The 26,093-nt window shown below is 39.6% G+C and overlaps 1 protein-coding gene across 1 annotated transcript in view; it reads left to right on the top strand.

Annotated features, from left to right (window-relative positions):
• Positions 1-26,093, top strand: part of LRP1B (LDL receptor related protein 1B) — a 1,362,068-nt gene that overhangs the window by 1,171,091 nt on the left and 164,884 nt on the right. The window contains exons 61-66 of the mRNA XM_089779714.1: positions 620-808; positions 1,715-1,863; positions 10,776-10,869; positions 18,055-18,171; positions 18,280-18,399; positions 21,936-22,055. Of these exons, the coding sequence (XP_089635840.1) occupies positions 620-808; positions 1,715-1,863; positions 10,776-10,869; positions 18,055-18,171; positions 18,280-18,399; positions 21,936-22,055 (789 nt within the window). The remainder of the gene's footprint in view (positions 1-619; positions 809-1,714; positions 1,864-10,775; positions 10,870-18,054; positions 18,172-18,279; positions 18,400-21,935; positions 22,056-26,093) is intronic.

The raw sequence follows: 26,093 nt of genomic DNA, 5'->3' as shown, positions 1-26,093 counted from the left end.
CAGTGGTATCTCTGCATAATGTACTTCAATAATTCATTTGCTCTGAATACTATAGATTTTTCACATGAAAAACTGAGGATTTCTAACCCAGTTAGGATTTTGATACTGGGAGTTAGACTACAAGTTATCTATATTCATCTGTGATACGTATTGTATAGCATTTAAAGATAGATAGATAGATAGATAGATAGATAGATAGATAGATAGATAGATAGATAGATAGATAGATAGATAGATATTATTTATTGTACTTTTGTTAGCAGAAAAAGCAAAAGCAAAATAATAATTTTTAGTAATGTAAAATAGCTTAACTATATATGTTAACTACTTTATTAAAATTGAACATTTAATTTGTTTAGAATCTAGATGTAGTTATTTGTTTACTGAAATTCACTCATTTTCTTTGCAGTAGTTGGGCCAACTAAATAAATGTATGCAAGCTGAGCTCTTGCACCCAATACTGCATTATTTAACTGGTAAAAAATTTACCCTCCAGGCTTGATGGATTGTTCAGGCAAGAGCTTATATAGTGGTTGTATCTGTCAGCCCATACAATATGGAATATTTTAACTGGCAGTCTTCCAAGACTGAACATTAATCTTACCATCTCCTATTACAGTCCCTAATCAAGATATTCCAGGGGTGATTGCACTAACATTGTTTGAAGACTACATCTACTGGACAGATGGGAAAACCAAGTCACTCAGCCGTGCCCACAAAACCTCTGGAGCAGACAGAATATCACTGATTAACTCATGGCATGCCATAACAGATATCCAGGTGTATCATTCTTATAGACAACCTGATGGTAATTATTCTATCCATGCTTTTCATACAGCACATCAGCATATTTCACAAATATCTAATTTCTGAACTCACTGAAGTTTTGTTTATTTTGATTTTATTTTGGGTTTTTGTTTTAGGACTGGCCATTTTTATCCAATAATCATTAGAATTTATAGAGTGTTTAGGTAGATTTATTAAGTAAGTAAATATCAAGTTGAAATGATTAAAGAACAGTTTTTGGTATTGACTATATCAACAGAACTTTTAAAATGATATTGTTTTAAGTCCAGCAAAGGATAAGCAAAGTATTGCCAAAGCTTTCAAAATTGATATTGCAAAACCAGGAGAATGTTAATATTTTTAAGAAATATTGGTGTCTAACAAGCCTTAGAGTTATTTTAAACAATGACTGAACCAAAAAAACAGTGTTAATATGTTCTCTGATCTCCTAGTATCCCTGTATTATAGATCCTGATAAATAAAATTTGGTAGCTGTTCTAGATTAGCAAATTAGTAGCACCGCTATAAAAGATAGGCGCTTTCTCTTTCATTGTTTCAGCATTCAGATCTGTATTTTTAATTAGTGAATTATTTTGTCTCATACAAAATGCTTATGTTCTTTTATAAGATTATTTGAAAGATTGATGGCTAAAATAGATATATTTTGGTTTTTATTTTTTATGGAATGATTTGTTTATAAACCATGGCATTGTAAAAGTAATACAATTTTTACCTATTGCATTTTACTTCCCCTTTTACAATAAAAGTGGTTGCAAGTGGGCTGAGATAACATAATTATTCTACTGTAAGCCTCCCTAAAGAGAAGCCTGGGTTTTTGTATTTGTATAGGGGTTTTTCTCCTGTGAATCAACATGTCGATAGGGAGGTTTTAATATTTTTTTTCTTTTTCTTTTTTCTTTATTCACAGTGTCTAAACATTTATGCATGATAAATAATGGTGGCTGCAGTCATTTGTGTCTTTTAGCCCCTGGCAAAACGCACACTTGTGCCTGTCCAACTAATTTTTACCTTGCTGCAGATGATAAAACCTGCTTGTCAAACTGCACAGCTAGTCAGGTAAGCCAGTTTCCATTTTACTATCTATTTGTAGCTTTTTTTACTATATATTTGCAGCTTTATTTATAACTAGATGTAAGTGGTGCACACCTGAAAGAGTTCACCAAGCCACAGTATGTCTTTGATGTGATATATCCATTCTTTGTGGAGGTCAGTTAGCTTAGGAAATATAAAGAGAAGAATTATTTTAACTATAAAATTTAAAAATCATATACCTGAAATGCTATGAAAATACATTTGTGTATGAAGTTTGGAGCTTGTTGTGACTTGCTGTTCAACAAGAAAGAGGTAAATGAGTAAAATGCTGTGAGGACAACACTTCAGAAAGTAAATGCTTTTGTTTCCTCTGCAAAAGTTAGTGTCTATTTTTCTTTAAAAAATGGCACAGTAAAATTCAGTTGCCTTCAGACAAGTTATTGTACCAAATTTAAAGACTAAATTAAACCATTAAAGTGTTAAACCAAGAGTGTTAAAGTGTTTAATCATGCTTTAAGTGAAAAATTCAACACTACCTTAATCATCTAGTTGCTAATAATGAGTCTGTAATAACATCTGGGATGACATATGTACATATATAGGAATCATATCTATGTGATAAACAGTGGAACCATATAACAGTGTATTTATATTTTGTACTTTTCACCACCTGACCTGAACTAACCTCCAGAGGGACTTCTAAGTTTTAAACTCCAAGCTGCTTTCAAAGAGCTCATATTTGTTTATATAACAGTCTGCAAAAACAAGAATATTTTGAATATTTTCCTGTGTAACTATGAGATCATCCCAATGACAAAGAGCAAGTAGCTCACTAGCACAGGTAATGAGTTTAGCTAGTCTATCCAATTTAGAGTACCTCACCATACTATGGTTATTAACTATATCCAGAAGGCATTATTTATTATGTCATTGGAAAACTAGTAACTCACCAGTCATTAATATTATTGTGTGGTTCATGTTTGTTGGTGTGTATTAACAGTTGGAATTATTACTAAAATGTATTTAAACCAGACATGTCAGAGGGATTTGGTTAATAGTGCTATCCTACACAAAGGAGTGTTTTGTTTCTTTGGGCATTCCAGTCTTCAGGTTGGGACACAGACAGCTAATAATTGGAGGACGAGACAACTTAGCATCTCCACTCTACCAGGGAAGAGAAACTTTATCTGTATACTATAGAAAGGGAGACTGAATCTCAAGTGATAAGCATTTGAAGCAGCTGATTGCATGCACTATTTCTACATTATCTTTAAAAGTGTATTGAATGAGGTGTTTTATAGAAGTCTATTTCAATTAATGGTGGTTAATATTATAAAATGTATGTATCAATCCAATATAAGGAATTATGGATACTCATTGATATTAGTCTTCATAATCTGTGTCCAAAGAGAGAAATAAATCTCTCCTAGGCTGGAAGGAATATTACAGCTATTTACCTGTTTCCTATATAAATTAAGCATGACAGAATCAAAACAACCAAACCCTCATTTACATACAGGGAGATGAGAAGCCCTAAGGAAGGGAAGAAACAGTATGAGGTCATCTTGCCCCTTGAAAATAAGATAGTTGAACTTTGGGAAATATAAGCAATGACAGAAGCCATATTTGGTTTCCATCACTAGACAGAGACAAGGGTCCAGAGCTCTCTCAAGCTGAGAAAGATAGGTCCTTCAATCTACGAAGAGTTTTGAAGTGTCTAGGAAATAAATATAGGAGAGAAGCTTGTAGAAGGTCCTGACTGAGGGCATGTCAGCCATAGCTTTGAAGAAGAAATTTGGGTGAAAAGACACCCTGAGCAATGACTATATCTTGCTTGGTTAAGGTTTATACTTTTAGATTCATGTATCATGTTGACTTAATTGTATCCTTTTCCAAATGTTCTCTTTTCTTTGCATCATTTAACCTGTGTCCTATTAATAAAATGTGTTTTATTTTTATCATAACCTACATAGTGCTCTATTTTTGGGAGGGGGGGTATTTATACAGCTTAAGTTAATAAGCTTTGATGGACTATGGTCTCTGTGAAGGAACAAGCAAACCTTATTGTTTCTCTGAATGTCCAGGAAAAAGCTAGAGGCTACGTCTAGACTGGCATGATTTTCCGCAAATGCTTTTAACGGAAAAGGTTTTCCGTTAAAAGCATTTGCAGAAAAGAGCGTCTAGATTGGCACAGACGCTTTTACGCAAAAGCACGGTTTTGCGCAAGAAAGCCCCGATCGCCATTTTCGCGACCGGGGCTTTTTTGTGCAAAACAATACCGCGTTGTCTACACTGGCCCTCTTGCACAAAAGCATTTGCACAAGAGGGCTTTTGCCCAAATGGGAGCAGCATAGTATTTCCACAAGAACACTGACAATCTTACATGAGATCGTCAGTGTTCTTGCGGAAATTCAAGCGGCCCGTGTAGACAGGTGGCAAGTTTTTCCGCAAAAACGTGCTTTTGCGGAAAAGCTTGCCAGTCTAGACACAGACAGATAGTGCAGAGCAAACAGTTTTTGGAAAAATCAGGACTGGGCTTGTGTTGGGGTCATCTGACTAGCTGTAAATAAGGCTACTGGAAACCAAAATGAGGCTGTGTGGGAGTGTAATCAGAGCTGTTGAACTCGGGAGGGCTGCATAGCACATAGACATTTGCATGTGACCTACCCACTTGTTGCTGAATGTAAGCCTCTGCCCAAGTCCTTCCTGGATAGACTCTCAAAGCATGACATACCTCTGCTTCAGAGTATATTAATTTCAAACAGAGAACATATTAAATCTGAGACTGATGATAGGTTAAAAGTCTACTATAGTTCAGATGTTAAGGGCTATTAAAAAAACACCTAGAAATTCTTTTTTCCCCATGGGATACAGCACTTGTTTGCAGCTCTAGCTATTGCCAGATTATGGACTCTGAATCATAATAATATGATATAGAGAAAAGCAATTGTAGATGCATTTTACATGTTTCTAAAATGTCTTAGTTATGATTTTTTCATAATTTTCAACATCATTTCAGTTACCTCGTTGTACATAAAATTTCATCAAAAGGGACATGTGGTGTTTCTCAAGCTGAAGCCAAATTTTCTATGATAATATTAAAAAAAATATATAGACAACTTTTTACAGTCATTTACAATGAATGTTCTGTTATGATGGTAATATTTACTATTTACACATACCACATCTGCAAGATGCCTAGGAACACGAATACAAAGTAATGACACATGATGATGTGTCTTAATTACTATAAATGGTGTTTCTGAAATGGAGTTCACTCAGGTATGGTAACACAGCTATTTTTTTCTATTAGTACCTCTGACAATAATCTGAATAAACAGAACAGAAGATACTACAGGAAAATAGTAAAAAAAGTTCAGTAGAGATTTGGTCAAACTATACATTACTAGCTGCAGTGTTTGAAAATATTTAATTGGATCCAAATCAGTTTGATCCACCTGAAAGAATAATGTGTAATTAACTTAACTGTTTTTAATGTAGTCTATGATGTTTTTAGTTGCACCTATATTGCATTTTTATTGAATCGCTCGTTTAGAAAATGAGTCAACATCTGGGAGAGAACTATGCTTAAGTAGCTGCTAGAAAGTCATTGCATAATGGTGCAGCATAGGATGGATGTTTGCCTATTTGGAGACACAAGTCCTTGATGACTCAATTCAAATTTTAATTCAGTTTAAAATTAGAGAGGAATATTTGGAGTCTGGTTTCAGGCTTGCTCCATTGCACAGTATTCCAGCTTCATCTTTCCAGTGTGTCAGGACGGTGTATCTTCAATTTGAGGGACATTTGTAGGGCTTCATCTCAAGAAAGAAATTACTCAAGCAGACTTTAAGCACTGGAGACTGACTCAGCAACTGGAGAATCAACACCTAATGGGTTCCTAGCTGGTGCTGAAACTTAGGATCTCAGTGATACCTGATATTTATAGAAGCTCTTCTTTTCTTCCGATGACAAAAGCATAAGGATCAGAAATGGAATTGAGGATGGGTCTCGGTGTCATTGCAGAGGAGGAAGTAAAATAGTGCCACAAAATAGATCAGAGACCTTGGTTGTGGTTTTTTTTCTCAAAACAAGGGTGCCTCCAATCTTTCTAGTGAAAACAATATGCAAGAAATGCCACACTTTCTTTGGAAATGGCACAAAATCTGGAGCAAAGACTTCCAAGGAAAGCTAAATAAACTTTCCTCCAAATTGACAAAATCATTAGCATGACCAAGACAAAATCAGTGTGTGTGTGTTTGTGTGCTCACTATTTCAATAGAAGACTCTTATTTTAATCTTTGTCTTCAGCCATATGCTGAACAAACATGAACTTGTCTGCTCTTGGAAAATAAACAGGGTTGGTATCTTGGTTAGTATTTGACTGGAAGACCAACTGGAAATGTTGGGTGCTCCTCCATACCCAGAGTTTTAAGAAAGTTTGGTAGTCACAGGACTTGCTCATGTTGCACGTTAAGTTCCTAGTCTCATGCACAGATAATATGCTAATTATACCCTATCCAGAGAAACAGACTCATTTATAACTGAACAGCTGCTGAAAAAAATTCAGACTCATCCATTAATCAAACATCAAGAACTTTTTGAACACAATTCAGAAAATTGTTGCCCCAGACTTCATAATAGACATAGTTGTGGCTATATTTTGCCATCATGGAAAAGATTTTCAAAGATCCAAAATTTCATTGCATCATTTACTTCCTAGCTGATTTCATCCATAACTAATTATCTCCAATTGCTAGGATTGCTGATTCCAGGCATTGAGTGGATTTCTCAAAATGCACGGCATTCCTTCTCAGGTTATGGAACCACACACCTGCTGTAATGCAAAATTAGATGTCATTGCCAGATCACATCCAAATGCTCCTTTGTGGACAGTGAAGTATAAGCAAAATGTTGATAACCAACCCAGAACCAACCCTCAGGAAAAGGTGCAAAAAAACTAAGTAGAGCTTCTCCTGGGGCTAGCAAGGGCCGGGAAGAGGGGCATTCACCTTGTATGCCAGCTTGTCTCCAGAAGGCCCAACTGGGCTGGGGGAGGTGTTGGGTGGGGCAGCATGTAGGCTGACTCTGCTAGTGCTTCCTTGTCCCAGTATACAGGACAAAAAGGGGTAGGGGCCAGGGTGAGGCCAGGCAGTACTTCCTAGGCTGTTCCTGGGCAAGGAGGGGAGATTGTGCAGGCCGGTGGGGGGAGGGGGGCAGACATACTGGACAACCCAAAGGTCTGGGGGCAGAGGTGGCTACTCCAGGGGTGGTGGGGCTTCCCCCTTCCACCTTTTCTCCTCTTACTATCTTGCTTCTTTCCCCACTTTTGGGCAGGGATTTTTCTGCTTCCCCCACCTAATTCAATGGGGCCTTTTCTCTGCCCCCTGTCTAGCAGGGTCTTTTCTCCCATGCATGCAACCTCTTCTCACCCCCATATCCTCCTTCTCTCCCAGTGGAGTTTACAAAGTAAAATATATTCTGTTTTGGGGCTTTTGTATTCCTTATTTTATTATAAGAAAACACCTAATAGAAAAACTAAAATAGATTACCAGTATTCATGAACTACCCAGACACTGCCACTTGATGTTATTAGGAAAAAGAATTTGTGGTTTCAGATTCAAATCATGGAATCATAGAACACTAGAACTGGAAGAGATCTTGAAAGATCATCAAGTCCAATCTCCTGCCCTCATGGCAGGACCAGGCATTGTCTAGATCATCCCTGATCGATGTCTATCCAACCTGCTCTTTAATGCCTCTAGTGATGGAGATTCCACAACCTCCCTCGGCAATTTTATTCCAGTGTTTAACCACCCTGACAGTTAGGAAATGTTTCCTAATGTCTAACCTAAACCTCCCTTTCTTCAATTTAAGCTCCTTGCTTCTTGTCCTATCATTAGAGGTCAAGAAGAACAATTGTTCTCCCTCCTCCTTGTAACACCCATATATATACTTGAAACCCACTATCATGTACCCTCCCAGTGTTCTCTTTTATAAACTAAACAAGCCCAATTCTTGCAATCTTTCCTCATAGGTCATGTTTTCTAAACCTTTAATCATTTTTGTTGCTCTTCTCTGGACCTTCTCCAGTTTCTCCACATCCTTCTTGAAATGTGATGCCCAGAATTGAACACAACACTCCAATTGAGGCCTAATCAGTGTGGAGTAGGGCAGAAAAATGACTTTGTGTGTCGTGCTCGCAACACTCCTATTAATGCATCCCAGAATCAGGTTTGCTTTTTTGTGACATTGTCACACTTCTAGAAGACTGCATCTGAATGCCATTATTTATTTAGTAATAATAGCAGTTTTGCCTGCATTCTTCTCTCAGGGTATGTCTACACTACAGAGTTAGTTCGAATTAACGGACGTTAGTTCAACTAACTTTCATAGGCGCTACAATAGCCCTCCGCTAGTTCGAACTTAATTCGAACTAGCGGACTGCTTAGTTCGAACTGGGTAATCCTCATTTTACGAGGATTAAGCCTAGTTCGAACTAGCTAGTTTGAATTAAGGGCTGTGTAGCCCCTTAATTCGAACTAGTGGGAGGCTAGCCCTCCCCAGCTTGCCCTGGTGGCCACTCTGGCCAACACCAGGGAAACTCTATTGCCCCCCTCCTGGCCCTGGACCCCTTAAAGGGGCACGGGCTGGCTACGGTGCCCGTCCCAGGTGCAAGCCTGCCAGCACCCAGCCAGCACACCCTGCACCTGGCACGGATCGAGCCAGCCACCCGATGCCCCCCAGCCCTCCCCCTCTTCCCGGGACCAGGCTGGCGGCTCCCTGGAGCTTGCCCAGGACCGCAAGAGGCGGGCACCCGCCTGGGCTAGTGCAGACATCGTGGACCTCGTCCACAATCTCCGCACTAGGCACAGGAAAGTGGCCGTCTAGGGCACGAGAGCTTCCAGCCTGGCCACCCAGGAGCAGGTGTGCATGAATATCAAGGTGGTCCACTGAGACCCCCGACCCTGAGCCCTGAGCTTACAATGGCCGTCCTGGGTCAGACCAAAGGTCCATCTAGCCCAGTAGCCTGTCTGCCGACAGCGGCCAACCCTAGGGACCTTGCAGGGGATGAACCGAAGACAATGACCAAGCCATTTGTCTCGTGCCATCCCTCTCCAGCCTTCCACAAACCTTGGGCAGTGACACCACTCCTACCCCGTGGCTAATACCACTCCATGGACCCAACCTCCATGACTTGATCTCACGTCCCTTTAAACTCTGTTCCAGTTCTAGCCTTCACAGCCTCCTGTAGCAAGGAGTTCCACAGGTTGACTCTTTGCTTTGTGAAGAACAACTTTCTGTTACTAGTTTGAAGCCTGCTACTCATTCCTTTCCTTTGGTGTCCTCTAGTCCTTCTTTATGGGAACTAATGAAGAACTTTTCTGTATGCACCCTCTCCACCCAATTCCTGCTTTTAGAGACTCTATCCTGTCCCCCCTCCGTCTCCTCTTTTCTAAGCTGAGAAGTCCCAGTCTCTTTAGCCTCTCTTCATATGGGACCTGTTCCCAACCCCTGATCATTGTAGTTGCCCTCCCCTCTCCCAGCCTCTCTCTTCCCCTCTCCCACCTTCTTTTCCCAGTCTCCCCCAGTTTTGTTCAATAAAGACAGATTCCATTTTTGAACACAATTGTCCTTTATTTTGTACATCAAGAAAAGGGGCTAGGGAAGGGTAAGTGGAAGGAGGTGAGGGAGGAATGGGGTATGAGCCCCCGATGGGGAGGACTGGGCTGGCTCTGCGGGCTTCTGGGGGTGGAAGCTCTCTTGCTGCCCCCCAATTGTCCCCTCTCCCCAGATGGCAGCCTGCGGCAAGTGCAGCCGGTCTGATGGCCGAGTGCTGTGATGTGCCCAGTGAGGGCACTCCGGGCACTCCAAGCCAGGTCTGGTTTGCAAGCGGGGCACCCCTTAGAACTGTGTGTCCGGGGTGGGGGTCGGGACCCTTTAAGCGCAACCCTCGGCTAGCCTGAGACAGCATCTCCATGCTCTAAGTCCTCCTTTGATGCCCTGCCGGCACTGCTTCCGGCCATCCTTAAGCCCGGTTCAGTGTCCACTTAATGTGGACATGCTAGTTCCAATTAGGAAAATGCTAATTTGAACTAAGTTAGTTCGAATTAGTGCTGTAGTGTAGACGCTCAGTTATAGAAGAAGAACTTCAGATCTTCTAATTGATAGTAAAAGCAATATTGAGCCTTATGAAGGAGCTTACTTAATAGATTTTTGCCTTTTGAGGAATCGGGATGATTAAGTTTGTTGCTCCATTGATTTGAATCAGTTTACTTAAACATTATTGGATAAAAACAAAACTTAAATTTCATTGAGTTGTTAAGCAACTTCAACATATCTGCTGCTACTCAGATTCTGAAAATAAGCTGTTAAATATCTGCTTGTAGTGACGTAAGAACATTTTTCTAAGGCTATGTCTAGACTGCAGAGTTTTTCTGGGATACCTCCAAAGGTATCCCAGAAAAACTCTGCCATGTCCAGGGAACAAATCTGCTTTTTTGGAACAATTTCTGAAAAAGTGGGAGTGTTCTTTTGGCATCTATGTATTCATCATTTTATGAGGAATAAGGGATGCTCAGGAAGAGGAGTTTTTTCCGGCATATGGCCCTGTGCAGACAGACCAAATGTTGGAAAAGCCTCTTCCAAAAAAACAAGCAGAAAAAGATACACAAATTGTTCAAAGGAAAATATCTTGAACTGTTGCAAAATGGGGTAGCTTGACTGACTTAATTGGAACTACATTCATTTATACCACCTGAAAGTCTAGTTCAAAGCTCCTTCTGCAAAGTTTCTTCTGCAAAATTAAATGCAGATGCAAAATAGGGGAACAAGTATTATGCTTTGACCTCTGAGTCTAATTTCTGATCAATTATTTTGTTTGCATGCAAAAATTCAACTTTTAAGGCTTTTCTTGCTCCATTTCTATCTTACAGTTCCGCTGTAAAACTGATAAGTGTATTCCATTTTGGTGGAAATGTGATACTGTAGATGACTGTGGTGATGGATCAGATGAACCTGAAGAATGCCGTAAGTACATTCTAAATTGAATATCTAACTTCTTTTTCAATCATTTTCTTGTATAAGATACTGTAATGCAAAATTTAGAAAGTTAAGTAAGATGATCACTGCTAATTGTCATTAGAAAATCCTTGCAAAACTGAAAGAAGTTATAATACATGTTTTTAGTCTTAACATGCTCCAAAATCATAGTTTAACTTTTTGTTAGTTTCTTGAAAATATCAGTTCAAGTTGGATTTTTAATCTTCCTGAATTGAGATATCTGTTCAACTTTTCTTTCTCTAAGGGTATGTCTACACTACAAAGTTAGTTCGAACTAACGGACGTTAGTTCGAACTAACTTTCCTAGGCGCTACACTAGCGCTCCGTTAGTTCGAACTTAATTCGAACTAACGGAGCGCTTAGTTCGAACTAGGTAAACCTCATTTTACGAGGACTAACGCCTAGTTCGAACTAGCTAGTTCGAACTAAGGGCTGTGTAGCCCTTTAGTTCGAACTAGTGGGAGGCTAGCCCTCCCCAGGTTTCCCTGGTGGCCACTCTGGCCAACACCAGGGAAACTCTATGCCCCCCTCCCGGCCCCGGACCCCTTAAAGGGGCACGGGCTGGCTACGGTGCCCGTGCCAGGTGCAAGCCTGCCAGCACCCAGCTAGCAGACCCTGCACCTGGCACGGCACAGAGCCACCCACCCGATGCCCCCCCAGCCCACCCCCTCTTGCCGGGACCAGGCTGGCGGCTCCCGGGAGCTTGCCCTGCACCGCAAGAGGCGGGCACCTTCCTGGGCTAGTGCAGACATTGTGGACCTTGTCCACGATCTCCGCACTAGGCACAGGAAAGTGGCCGTCTAGGGCAGGAGAGCTGCCAGCCTGACCACCCAGGAGCAGGTGTGCATGAAAATCAAGGGGGTCCACTGAGACCCCCGACCCTGAGCCCTGAGCTTACAATGGCCGTCCTGGGTCAGACCAAAGGTCCATCTAGCCCAGTAGCCTGTCTGCCGACAGCGGCCAACCCTAGGGACCCTGGAGGGGATGGACCGAAGACAGTGACCAAGCCATTTGTCTCGTGCCATCCCTCTCCAGCCTTCCACAAACTTTGGGCAGGGACACCACTCCTACCCCGTGGCTAATACCACTCCATGGACCCAACCTCCATGACTTGATCTCACTTCCCTTTAAACTCTGTTCTAGTTCTAGCCTTCACAGCCTCCTGCAGCAAGGAGTTCCGCAGGTTAACTATTTGCTTTGTGAAGAAGAACATCTTTCTCGTACTAGTTTCAAGCCTGCTACCCATTCCTTTCCTTTGGTGTCCTCTAGTCCTTCTTTATGGGAACTCAGGAAGAACTTTTCTGTATGCACCCTCTCCACCCAACCCCTGCTTTTAGAGACCTCTATCCTGTCCCCCCTCCGTCTCCTCTTTTCTAAGCTGAACAGTCCCAGTCTCTGTAGCCTTTCTTCATCTGGGACCTGTTCCCAACCCCTGATCATGTTAGTTGCCCTCCCTTCTCCCAGCCTTTCTCTTCCCCTCTCCCACCTCCTTTTCCCAGTCTCCCCCAGTTTTTTTCAATAAAGACAGAGTCAATGTTGGAAGAAACGTTATCTTCATTTTGTACATCAATAAGAAGGGGGGCTAGGGAAGGGTAAGTGGAAGGAGGTGAGGGAGGAATGGGGTACGAGCCCCCGATAGGGACGACTGGGCTGGCTTTGTGGGCTTCTGGGGGTGGAAGCTCTCCTGCAGCCCCCCAATTACCCCCTCTCCCCAGATGGCAGCCTGCGGCAAGTGCAGCCGGGCTGATGGCCGAGTGGTGTGATGTGCCCAGTGTGGGTACTCCGGGCACTCCAAGCCAGAACTTCTTTGCAAGCGGGGCACCCCTTAGAACTGTGTGTCCAGGGTGGGGGTCGGGACCCTTTAAGCACAGCCCTCGGCTAGCCTGAGACAGCAGCTCCATGCTCTAAGTCCTCCTTTTATGCCCTGCCGGCACTGCTTCCGGCCATCCTTAAGCCCTGTTCAGAGTCCATTCAATGTGGACTTGCTAGTTCGAATTAGCAAAACGCTAATTCGAACTAGTTTTTAGTTCTAGACGCGTTAGTTCGAATTAGCTTAGTTCGAATTAACTAATTCGAACTAAGTTAGTTCGAACTAGCGCTGTAGTGTAGATGTACCCTAAGTGACTATAATTTTGAATAATTTCCGCATTGTTTACTGTTTTAACAATACAAAAGGATGTTTTGGGATTAAAATTTGCAAATCACATAGCAATGGTTCTTGTGCAATATTTCTAACCATTTTATAGAACTTTGGCTCAGTGTTCTGATAGTAGTGGAGAATCAGCAGATTTCTTCTTGATAGCATCTCGTAGTTCATATAATAGTCTCTGTAATATTCCCTATGTCAAGTTTTAGATAGTTTAAAGTCAATCATGATGATGTTTTCAGCAGCCCTGAGAAGAACTGTCATGATTTTGCTATGACACTGGAATGCAAGTTTTCTCAGGTATTGGAAAACACTCTTTCTTCTGCATTCCACGAGGAGTAACGGTAGTTCGAACTAGGAAGCCTAGTTCGAACTACCTAGTTCGTGCTGCGTGTATCCGCGCGGCACGGAGTTCGAACGCGCGGGGATTTAAAAATGGCGGTGCCCCGCTTATGCAAATGAAGCCTGGGAAATTCAAATCCCGGGCTTCATTTGCAATTGCAGTATGCCTACATTACCCCGCTAGTTCGAACTAGCGGGGTAGTGTAGACATTCCCTTAGTTGCCCTTTTCTGAACCCTTTTCAAGGCCAAAATATCTTTTTTGAGGTGAAGAGACCACATCAATATACAGTATTCAAGATGTGGGCGTACCATAGTTTTATACAGGGGCAGTAAGATATTCTGGGTCTTATTTTCTATCCCTTTCTTAATAATTCCTAGCATCCTATTTGCCTTTTTGACCGCCGCTGCACACTGTGTGGAAGTTTTCAGAAAACTATCCACAATTACTCCAAGATCTCTTTCCTGATTTGTCGTAGCCAAATTAGCTCCTATCATACTGTACGTATAGTTGGGGTTATTTTTTCCCGATGTGCATTACTTTACACTTATTCACATTAAATTTCATTTGCCATTTTGTTGCCCAATCACTCAGTTTGGTGAGATCTTTTTGGAGTCCCTCACAGTCTGCTTCTGTCTGGACTATCCTAAACAGTTTTGTATTATCCGCAAACTTTACCACCTCACTGCTTACCCCTTTCTCCAGATCATTTATGAATAAGTTGATCAGGATTGGTGTCGCCTCGAGAGCCCTTTTTAAATATTGGAATCACATTGGCTACCTTCCAGTCATTAGTCTACACATGGCAGTGAAACGGGCATTCGAAATAAAGCCCTATTTCGAAATACCTGTTAAACCTCATTACAGGAGGAATAACAGGTATTTCGAACTAGGGCTTTATTTTGAATGCTTGTTTCACTGCCGCGTGTAGACATGGGCAGTTATTCCGGGCTTGTCGATTTAAAAAATGGCGCCTGGATATTTAAATCCCGGGCTTGATTTGCAATTTCGACTGCCTACATTTGCAGTCCTATTTCGAATTAGGCTGCAAGTGTAGACATACCCTCAGAGAACAAGCAGTCTGATGTTCTTGAGTAGTGTCTATTTATTGCAGATACGATTCATGGCACAAACACTTCATATACTTTGTGGGACCTTTTGGGATGAATGTTTATTCCTTGTTGGCCAGAAGATCTTACCTTTCGGGGAAAAAAGCTTGAGAAAATGACACACTGGTAGAGTCTTTACCCTACTGTATTTTATGAGAATTGTGATATCTGACTCATTTCTGATTTTAACTAAATTTTAATTTGGATTAGAACTGTTTGATTATATATTTCATAGAGATAAGTGCAAGTAATTCTCCTGTAGACCACAATATCCATGTTACTGATCATTTTAGAAATCTCCATGCTGATAATTGGAGTAGCCCCTTATCACCCATTGAACACCTTCTCCATATTAAAACATATATCAATTTTTTTGACTCTCACATTATTGTGGATCAATTTGTGGATGTAAGGATCTAGTCCTAAAGCCTTCCAACACTGATGAAATACTAAGGGCACATCTATGCTTACTGGGATTGATTCTCTGGAGGTCAATCTTCTAGGTCTAATATAGACCTGCTAAATGAGAGCTGCTCCTGATAGTGTCTGGTACTCCTCCATTTGCTCCCATTGGCCTCCTGTGGTGTGAATGCCACCAAATCTCATCTTTAGGTAAGCCAACTCCAGCTACACATTTTGCGTAGTTGGAATTGTGTACCTTAAACCAACCTTCCTGGTCTAGGCCTAACATTTACATTCAAAATGAGACTATCCAGTTTGTACCAAGTGACTATACTTATCTCACTCTCTGAAGGGACTTAAGTTTTGTCTACACGGTATGTTAGTACCTGTGAGAGGACATAAATTGTAGTGCCTACTAACATGTCACTCATTAAGTGGCTCGCATGAACCCTGCTCATGCATACTAAAAATTCCCAAGTGTGCATTGATGTAGTGCTGTTTATGTCCCTCTAACTCTCTGATACCCTCTCTAAACATTTAAATTGCTTCTTGAAATGCATATCTTCCAGGAAGTCTTCCCACATTTAACAGCCCTGTTCACATTTGACATTTTAAACTTGCTATCTCTTCGAAATAACTTGCATAAAATTTGCATTTAGGTCACTCATTTCTATATCAAAATGGAAGAATGGGCATATTTTACTTGCTTTAGTTTTGATTGTAACATTGGTTATTGATGCCTAAGTCTTATTTCATCTGTTCTGAGCTAAAAATTGAGAATACACATGCAGGTAAGGAAATTATTCAACTATAAATTCCAAGTACAATCTGTTGCAAATCTGGTTTTGGTTGTACTCAGAATATAACTAGTTTGTTATATTTTCCATCACCAGGTCCTATATTTATGTACTATTTCTTGGGGCTTGGTGAGGCCCAGAACTCAAGGACTCTCAGCTTTATATAATAATCCCGTCACTAGTAATGACTCCAGACACTCTCGCTATCTAGAGAGTATAGACATTAATTCTTTTAGCAAGATGTTTTGTCACAGCCATTTGGCAACTTGTCAGCACAGATGGTTTATCTGCTGCATACATATGTATAGCTTCAGACAGATTTTGGTCTCCTGGGTGAAACCCTTTTATATTTTAAACAGCTCTCTAGGGATTCCTCCAGCATAGGGGAATCGCCAGGTAACCGATAGCTTGTGTAACCTACTCTGTTTAAAAAACAGAGTTAGTGTTACATGTTTAGTACATTTCAATACTTTTACTGAAAAACAAAATAACTGACTGAGGATTTAAGGACTTATCTCCTTCTCAGGAAGTTCTGGTCACTTTCCAAGCCAAAATCAAATTTTTCCTTTCAATTCTTTTCATAGCAACTTCCACATCTGCATCTCTGCTGTTTCTTAACTCAACCCTGGCACAATTTCAAAGTTTTTTCTCATCATTTGACTATCTTTTTCAGTCTTGTTTCCATATCATCTTCCTTTTTGTCTTCTGGAATCCCTTCCTAGTAGTTACTATTGGTCTCCATTATTTCTTTATTCAAATCCCCACTGAAAGCTGACTTCTTTATTAAGGCCCATAAATGAAAACCAGTACAAGTATAAACAATCATCCTCGATGTAGGTTATCATCATACTTTTGATGCCCCAGTGGGTTCTTCTGTTTTCTATTCAGATTGTAAAATCCATAGAGCTGGGACTGTATATTCCCTTCTGCTTTGTGCCTAGATTAACACAGTGAGGCTCACAAATAAATAGTAATAGACATGGCTGCAAGATCTCATAATAACTATCTAGTTATTAAGAAATGCACATATAATCATTTGTATAATTTCTTCTAATTGTTCCTTTCAGCCAATCATAGTACAGGACATGGGCGCTTAAACAATTCTTATGATGGGGAAGGGGGGATGTGCTGAGCTGTTGAACCAAACTACAAACACTGTATATAAAGGAAACCACTTCAAGCCAAATGCTCCAGCATCTCCTAGTTCCAGCATCTATGGACATAGCCATCCTGTTCACAAGATGAATTGGGACAGCTTCTCCAGGCCCCATGGTTATAGGGAGGGACTAAGGAATGACAGGGTCTTGGCATGGTGGCAGCAGGGGTCACCTCCCCAATCACCATGTGAGTAGTGAGATCCACTCTTTCCCAGTCTGCTGCACGTGGTTTCTCAGTGGTGACAGGAAGCAGAGCACCCCACCCCAGGGCTCTCTGGTTCCCACCACCCTTGGAGAAGCCATATGCAGCAGGCCCAGAGATGGTAGGACAGTGGAACAGAGCAGGCTGCTGGCTGGCTCCAACTTCCACTGCCCCCATGGTGAGTGGGGAGGTGAGAGGCACACCATCACCCTCCACTCTGAATTGTGCAGGGCAAGGGAAAAAGGGATGGAGCATGGGCATGAAACTTGGGGGAGGGGTGGAAGGGGGAATGGGGCAGTGGAGGGGCGGGGGCTTGTGGCAAGGGGGTTGCCCTGGGTCTTTTATCCCCCTTAGGATGACCCTGTCTGGTATAAGATTTTGCATAGCTTATCATCATAGTGAAATAAGTATGCAATAATCATGTAAATTAGATCCTACTTAGCTTAGTGCCAAAATTTCATAATTGAGAAATGTGTGTTCAGTTATGGTTTAGTAACTACAGAATACTCTGGCTAAGTCTATATATCCTAATGTTATAATTTATAAATATATTTAATTAATCCATTGAAGAGTAATAATATAATTGGCACATTACCATCCCCATGATAGGGGTGATACTTTTTCTGACCATAATGAGATCTTTTAGTCTGTCGTAGGTTAAAGAGTTTTTAAAATTTATTTATTTAAAGAAATAGACCTAAAAGAATCCAAATGATTTTGTAACAGCATTTTCTCAGTATGGGCTAATACAAATGGCATTGAAATCAATGGGAGTCTATTCACCAAGTTCTATGGGACTTGGATTATTTCATGTATGTGATCAGTTTATTCAGAAAGGAAAAATTCATGAGACTTCTGTCTGTTCTGTTCACTTTCACATCATGGTTCATACATAACTTGAAAGAATTCAGTGCACATTTTGAATAGCAGAGAAGATTATTAATAAGTTTCATAAACCCTGAATACCGTTGTGCAAAATTTGTTTTTGTTTTTCTCAGCTGAATTTAAATGTCAACCAGGACGTTTTCAATGTGGAACTGGACTTTGTGCTCTGCCCGCCTTTATTTGTGATGGAGAAAATGATTGTGGGGACAATTCTGATGAACTCAACTGTGGTAGGTGATTATATGTAGCACAGAATTCAAAAACTGACTAAGATCTTCAGTGACGATTACTTGAATTCCCATGAGAAACTCATCTGGATTTTTTTACCTATCTTCCAGACACACATGTCTGCCTGTCAGGTCAGTTCAAGTGTATGAAGAATCAGAAATGTATCCCAATAAATCTCAGGTGCAATGGACATGATGACTGTGGTGATGAAGAAGATGAAAGAGATTGCCGTAAGTTATGTTTAAAGAGTATTGTGTTGCTCTTGATGGAAAGTTTTAAATGTAGAGTTAAAAAGATATACTTAAAATCACTGTATCCCCAATATAAAAAAGTTAATCATTAGACTATTTGAAATAAAGTACCTGAGATAATCTGTGTACCAAAAGAAATCAATTACTTCTGTACTAACTTCAATTTTTCTTAATCATGACAATGAGAGAGAATTAATCATGTGGGTCTCTTAATTAGACCAAACTGTATATAATACTTTGACCACTCCCAATGCCAACTCTTGTCTCCTGCTTGGTTTTTCTGCATTCCTCATGTACACCCACATCTTGAATACTGAGTACAGTTGTGGTAGCCTCATATAAAAAAAGATATATTGGCATTTAAAAAGGTTCAGCAAAGAGCAACAAAAATTATTAGGGGTTTGGAACGGGTCCCATATGAAGAGAGGTTAAGGATACTGGGACTTTTTGTCTTAGGGTATGTCTCGACTGCATGCCTCTGTCACCAAAGGGATGTAAATTAGACATACCGACATTGCAAATGAAGCAGGGAGCTGTCAAGAAGGGGATCAGGCAACAAAGAAAGCCTTTGTCAGCCAATCCTGTAAACCTCGTTTTACGAGGCATAAGGGATCAGCTGAGAAAGGCTTTCTTTGTCGCACGATCCCTGTCTTTACAGCTGCTTTTTGTCAATGAATTGCCAACTCTGCAAAATGTGTTGGCCATTTTTATTCAAATGAAGCATGAGAGATTTAAATCCCCAGTTCATTTGCAATGTCGGTATATCTAATTTACATCCCTCTGAAGACAGAGGGATGTAGTCTAGACATACCCTTAGAAAAGAAGAGACTAAGGGGGGATATGATAGAGGTCTATAAAATCATGACATGTGGAAAAAGTGAATAAGGAAAAATTATTTACTTGTTCCCATAACATAAGAAGTAGGAGTCACCAAATGAAATTAACAGGTAGTAGGTTTAAAACAAACAAGTTTTTCTTCATACAGCGCATAGTCAACCTGTGGAACCTGCCAGAAGATGTTGTGCAGACCAGGAATTTAAAAGGGTTCAAAAAAGGACTAGATAAATTCATGGAGTTAGGTCCATCAATAGCTATTAGCCAAGATGGGCAGGAATGGTGTCCCTAACCTCTGTTTGTCAGAGGCTGGAAATGGATGACAGGAGAGGGATCACGTGATGATTACCTGTTCTGTTCACTCCCTCTGGGGCATCTGGCATTGGCCACTGTTGGAAGGCAGGATACTGGGCTCGACGGACCTTTGGCATGACTTAGTATGGCCATTCTTATGTTCTTATGACTGTCTGCCATGGCCTGAAGGTAACACAGATTACTGGGAGAGGATATCTTTGTTTCTGCCCCTTAACTGAGAGGTAACAGAATACTCTCCTTGCAGGTCACAGAATTCTTTTTTATGGCAGGTTTGTATAAATTTACCCATATAACATTAAACTGAATAAAAAGATCAAAAAAGCGAAAATGGAATTATAATAATTCATTTGAGCTTACATCCTTACATTTTCATTTATCCTAAAATAAACTTGATAAAATGGCATTTTCATCTGAAAGAGGGGAAAATGTTGAATAGCTTACATCTCTGATGTACAGCTCTATTAATTTGACATAGGCAATAACATTATCAAATAAGTCTGTGTTCATGGCCAATCTTTTTTTTTTTTTTTTTTACTTCCCAAGATGATTTATGAAAAGAAGTCTTCTGAGATAGTGAGATTAAATACATTAAGGAGGAAATGAGGAAGAAAATTAGTTTTGATTGGTAAATAACTAGGGATAGCATCCCGACAGGAAAGAGACATTAATTTCTTCATATTCCTGGCTGAGCAGAAAATAATCAAATTCCATCCTTGATGTGAGAAACTTCTGTAGCATTTTTGTAAAGTTTTAAAAAGAAGTACATTGAGAACCAGATTTAGCTGAACAGAGGAAAACCTAGAAACTAAAGATACACATACAAAGCAGCTTTCAGCATCAGGGAAAATTGGCAGCAATTCTTTAAAGCAAAATCTTCAGTTACCTAGACTATTATGTTGACATTGTGACATACTTTTCATTTTGGTTCTTCAATTTATTACTTTTCTTCAAAACAATGAAGACAGAGTGGAAGGATTTCAGGAGCATTGGACACTGTTGTATTCATTTAGATTGAATAAAATGGCCCAAAGAGTCAAAGATATTAACATGGCCCTGAAACTATCCAACATTAAACAGTTTTAAACATTGTTTGGGGTTTGTTGTGCAGACTTCAGTCTGCTTAGTATCATGGCAAATACATACTAAAAAGTCCCATTGCCATTTTAACAAAGATCCAGATAAAAGGGGGAAAACATTAACGTATTTGAAATGTAAATTATTAAATAAGGCTTCCATTTTAACAGCATCCCTTGTTCCATTTCCCTTTAGCTGCAGAGAGCCTTTAAAAGGAAAAGCCCTTTCGTTTGACCAGTATCTTAGCTGGTATTAAGTTGGTAATGACTGTCCCTTACAGAAGAAGAGAAGTTATTTCAGATGGGTTGCAGTCCTGATGTTTCTGCTGCTGCTCAAGTTTAATCCTTTTTAATTTAATCATTTTCTAGAAGGCAAAGCACAACAAAAATATACAAAAAGGGAAAGAGCAACAATGATGGAAAATGTAGCTGTCACTGCTCGTAACTTGTAACCTTGGTACTGCAAAACTCAGCCACAGTGCGTGATCTTATCACTGACACCTAGCAAAATTGTACCAGGATATTGCATTTAGCTGTCTCTTTCTGATCACAGGCTTTTACAGATCAGGCAGTTTTAGCTAGCTAATTAGACAGAAGGAAAAGGGAGAGGGATAGGAAAGTGAAGAAATAAGATGGGGGGTTGGAGAAGGGAGAGAGAAAAGGAAAGAGAGGGAGGGAAGATAATGAAGTCTCACAACACAGGTGGTGGTTGGGGTCTAGCTAGAGCCAGTGATGATAGAAATGTCATGTGGGTTGCCTCTTTGTACCAGTCTGGTCATGATATGTTTTGGGATCAGGATGAGAAAAGCTAATGATGTTACAATGGCTCTCTGGGTCTCAGGATGTCAACTGATGATGAAACTTTCTTAATTGACGCTTTCCTTAGGTTTTTGGGGCTGATAGAGTTTTAGAGATTAAACAGGTTCTTGTTCATAAAGGTGGAGAAAAATGAGTAAATATGTTTTGTAGCCTTTTAGCATATTGTTAGCATTTGGTATATCAAATTTAACAATGTTGAAAGTATTCTTGGTTGTAACCAATGGAACAACATAAATATTGTGGTCTCTGTAAACTCATTTGGGTAATAATTAATTAGCAGTATATAATCAAATGGATTAAATAATAAGAGAATGCATTAAATGAGATTGCTATTTTCTTGGCGATAGCAGTAAAAGCACAGCAGAACTTATGGAGAGCCTATTGCTAACAGCTGAGGTTATTTATTTTTAACAAAAAACATTTTGAGTCTTGGCAGATATTTTTAGCTTTAAAAATAACTCCCTTTCTTTAAAGCGGAAAACAGCTGTTCTCCAGACCACTTCCAGTGTAAAACAACAAAACACTGTATTTCTAAACTCTGGGTATGTGATGAGGACCCAGACTGTGCTGATGGATCAGATGAAGCAAACTGTGGTGAGTACAACATTTGGTACCTAAAGGATTGCAGTAAGAAACCTGTTGTTTAAAAGTAATGGCAATGCTTTATTTAAATCTCATATTTCTAATATCAGTATCTTTATAACTTTCTTGCTCAAGAAGACTTTTCCCCTTTTTAGAAATATTTTCTTACCATCAATTTTAATAGGAAGTGACAATGGTATTAAATGTGTACTGCATCATTATTTCAAAGTAATCATGGGATAGAATAGCTTTAATTTGCCTGGCAATCTGTTTTGAAGTATCTGCTTTATGGCTAGCAGTTGTCAAACAAATGACTTAAAACATTGGTGACTTCTCTTCTTAATTCTTACTGCAGAATTACTCAGTGCCTATTTTTTCTACATTTTTTTTGCTTAATGTATTCAACTAAATGGGATGAATAAAAAAAAGCTTCTGGAAACAGCTGAGTAGTTTAAATAGGTTAAATTGTGTAAAATAAACAGGTTTTTTTCTATCAGCAATCACAGGAGTACTGAAAGAATATTCCAGTGTAAGACAGGTCTCTCAAAAAATTAGCTGAGTAGTCATCAAAAGCTAAGCAATCTGGAAGCAGAATTTTGTAGTGACTTTTATTAATGCAATAATAAATAGAAAAGAGTTTATTTATTTCCTTTGGGAATCTTTCTTTTGTTGTTGTCTGTTGTTCCCCTTTGCACGAAAAGGAAAAACCTTAGCATTTTTTTTTTTTTACTTTTACCTGCAAGGTGACTTGAAAGACTTTTTAACTGCAAAGACCTGTGTTCATGTTTTTCTAATAGTAGTTAAAATATCTTTTAAAACAGTAAAACAGTTCAAGGTACCAGATTCACTACATGGTACTTACTTTCCATCCTAGTAATGTGATCAAAAATTTCAGGACAAACAGCAAACTTGGATTTTGATAAGTAATTGGAAGAGGAAAAGATTTTTTTATGTATTTTGTTTTAAATTCATTTATTTGTAAGCCTAAAATCTGTTATAACATTGAATCATTACTATTTTGAATATCTATATTTTAAAAGTTTTTCAATTCACCTGCAATAATAATAACATTTTATGACTTAATTAATTAACTAATCCTCCATAATTTCCTTACTAATGGGGAAAGTAAATATAGTGAACTATAGTGTCCCAATTTTACAGGTGGAGAAACTGAGAGAAATAGAAACTAAGAAATTTGAACAAGGATGGGCAGTTATTTCTTTTCATGACTAGAAGCAGAATTCAACTTGGATATAATGAACAACTTTCAGGGATTTGTAACTACCTCCCCCCCCCCCCCCCCCCCGCCCTTTCCTTATGGTAGTTATAGGACAAACTCTTAAAGATAAGATCACTCATATATGGGAACATACTATTCTTTCTGTTCTATGGTTATTGGTGCTTGTGGTCTAAATGAGTGTGATGTCTCTGGATCTTTTATGAATAAGGCATTTGCAACATTAAGTGCTAGAAAATTTCATGCCAGCATAAGCTATATGGCAAGACTCTGTCAATTCGAGAAAGAGAATTTCTACTACTAATGTAGTGATCCCATTCCAATAGTAACTTTTCAGTTCTCCCATGCCTTCAGTGATAACCACAGCAGATCTTGAATCTCAGTTGCATATTTATGTGTGGAGTGGGGGGAGTACATCTAAACAACAGCCAAAAGAAAAGTTACACCTTAGCATTCTCAAGTTAAGAGCCATTCAATGTTCTCTCTGGTTGTTTCTACCATAAGTCTGCCATATAAGTAGTTAGAGAAAATACTGCCTCCATGTATTATCCTAACAAATATAGTGGAGTATGAACTCTTATTAGGAATACAAAAAGATGATTTCATTCTAGGACTGGTATATTCCTGACAATATATATGCACAATAGATATATAACTAGCAGGGATATACAACAATCAGCTAACCAGGAACACATCGTACATGCACGAATGGTCATTGAAATGTCAGTAAAATACTTTTCGCTATATGGAGTATCTAGATGTTGACCTCTTAACATCAAGATGCAACAAAAAATGCCACACATTTTGTTTAAGGATGGAGAGGCACGAGTAGTCAATCTCAGATACATGCCGAATAATGGAATCAAGGTATGTTTTATATGCTTCCTCCTTTCCAACTTATTTATAGGATATATAAACAAGTAAAGACAGGATGGGGACAACCTGATTTGAACAGACCCAGCTTGAGGCTACTGCAGTCCAGTTCCAGAGGAGCCTCCTATTGCTTGCCATTAGATTTGAATGTATTGGCTCATCAGAAAGGACAAGTTTTTTTAGCCCTGACCTGCCTTCACCTAACTACACTGTGTGGGCAACTTTGTGAGTCTGCCTAGAAAACTTTTTCTTTTTTGCATCACATATCAAAGAAGCTTTCAGGATACCTTCCTCTATGTCCACTTTCAATTTCAGTGTATTGGAGAACTAGACCCCTATAGAATGATCACCTGCACTGGACAGCAGCCACAAGTTATCAACAATTTGGTTGGCTTCCTTCCTCCTATATCCAGTCCTAATATTGGCCAAAAATATATCCACTCCCAAAGTAGAGAAATGTATCCTGTTTCCTGAGTAATTCAAGTAATTACCAAACCTCTCCATTCTTGATGCTCAACACATCTTCTGGATTGTTAACCCATGCAGATGCAGCTAAACCTTTACCATTTTAGTTGCTCTTGGGAAAAGTTCCTCAAACTCTCTATGCCCCCTATGAGAGAGTAGAATATGCCACACGGTACTTCAGTCTTCAACATATCGTGTCTTGTCATTTTTCTTACATGGAAAAGGTGCAGAAGTCATACTCCAAGTCTCATTTATCTCTGGGAAATGGCACTTTTAGCTTTTGTTTGCACTGGATTGTAGCCACAAGTTGTAACAGACTGAACATTCTTCTATTCCTCCTATTCTTAAATTCCTACTCTCACTCTTTTTAATGTAAACTGTGAAGAATGTGGAAAACCATTTGGACCACTGCCAATTTGGTCCAACCAGAAGTTCCTTCCTGATCTCAGCAGTTTTACCTAGAGAACCCAGGAAACATAACTCAGTATATTTCAACTATAGTGAGGGATGGTAGACCACAAACAGCTGAAGAAGGTCACTAGAATCTCAGGAAGGTTTTTATATTGGAGAAAGTGTCTAAAAATGATTTGCATCTCCTGATTTTCTTGGCTGGTCAGTAGGACACAGAAAAGCTACTCCTCACTGAGGCTTGCATCCACATGAGCTTTGAGGCATGAGGATGCTGTCAGCTTCAGTTATGCCTGGTCCTTCTGTTCCCAGGTCCATCCCTCTAGTGGTCTAACCAAACTCCCATTCTCACCCTTCGTCCCCCATCCCCCACCACAAACACAACAAGGACAATTGTATTTAAGCAAGAAACTGCTTCTAGGGATGGGATAAAGTGTGTGCGTGCACTTGGCACACCTGAACACTTTCTGCACAGAAACGTATTTCAGTATGAGAACTGTGTTTTGCAAGTGGGTTTGCTTCTCAGAACAAATAATTATGTCATGTGCCCCTAAAAGAAGAGAAAGAGAGGGCTTTCCATGGAGCTTTTGCTAAACTTATAAAACCTATAATTTAAAATGTACATTTGGCAGCATGTCCTGCCAATTATATATTTCAATTATTTGTGCCACAGTATTTTTTAAAGAAAACATAGATGATAACAAAAATATAGCTTTGTATAACATGATGTAACATGTTATTTAGTCATTTATTTAGTAAACAGCATAAAGGACTTGATTTTTATAAAGGAATTTAGATATCTGCAGATGCATATATGAACCAAGGGTAAATTTCAAAAATGCCTGGCCTTAAAGAAATTTTCAGAAGTGCCCAGATGCACTCCCCCTAGGTGCCTAAATGTATCTTTAGGTGCCTGTGTTACAAGGTATAAAGCCCACTCTGGCAGTGATGGGGTTATGGGGAGCTGGAGAGCCCAATTAGCCAGTTCAATGGCATTTGAATGGGAGACAGGTAATTAAGGATTACACCCAGCTGGGGAGAATAATCCAGCTGTATTCATTTTATAA

Source organism: Pelodiscus sinensis, chromosome 7, assembly GCF_052426305.1.
Source record: "Pelodiscus sinensis isolate ZL-2025 chromosome 7, ASM5242630v1, whole genome shotgun sequence".
In the NCBI taxonomy this organism is placed as follows: Eukaryota; Metazoa; Chordata; order Testudines; family Trionychidae; genus Pelodiscus; species Pelodiscus sinensis.
Note: the sequence above shows the minus strand (reverse complement) of the source record. Positions and strands in the feature narration are given on the sequence as shown.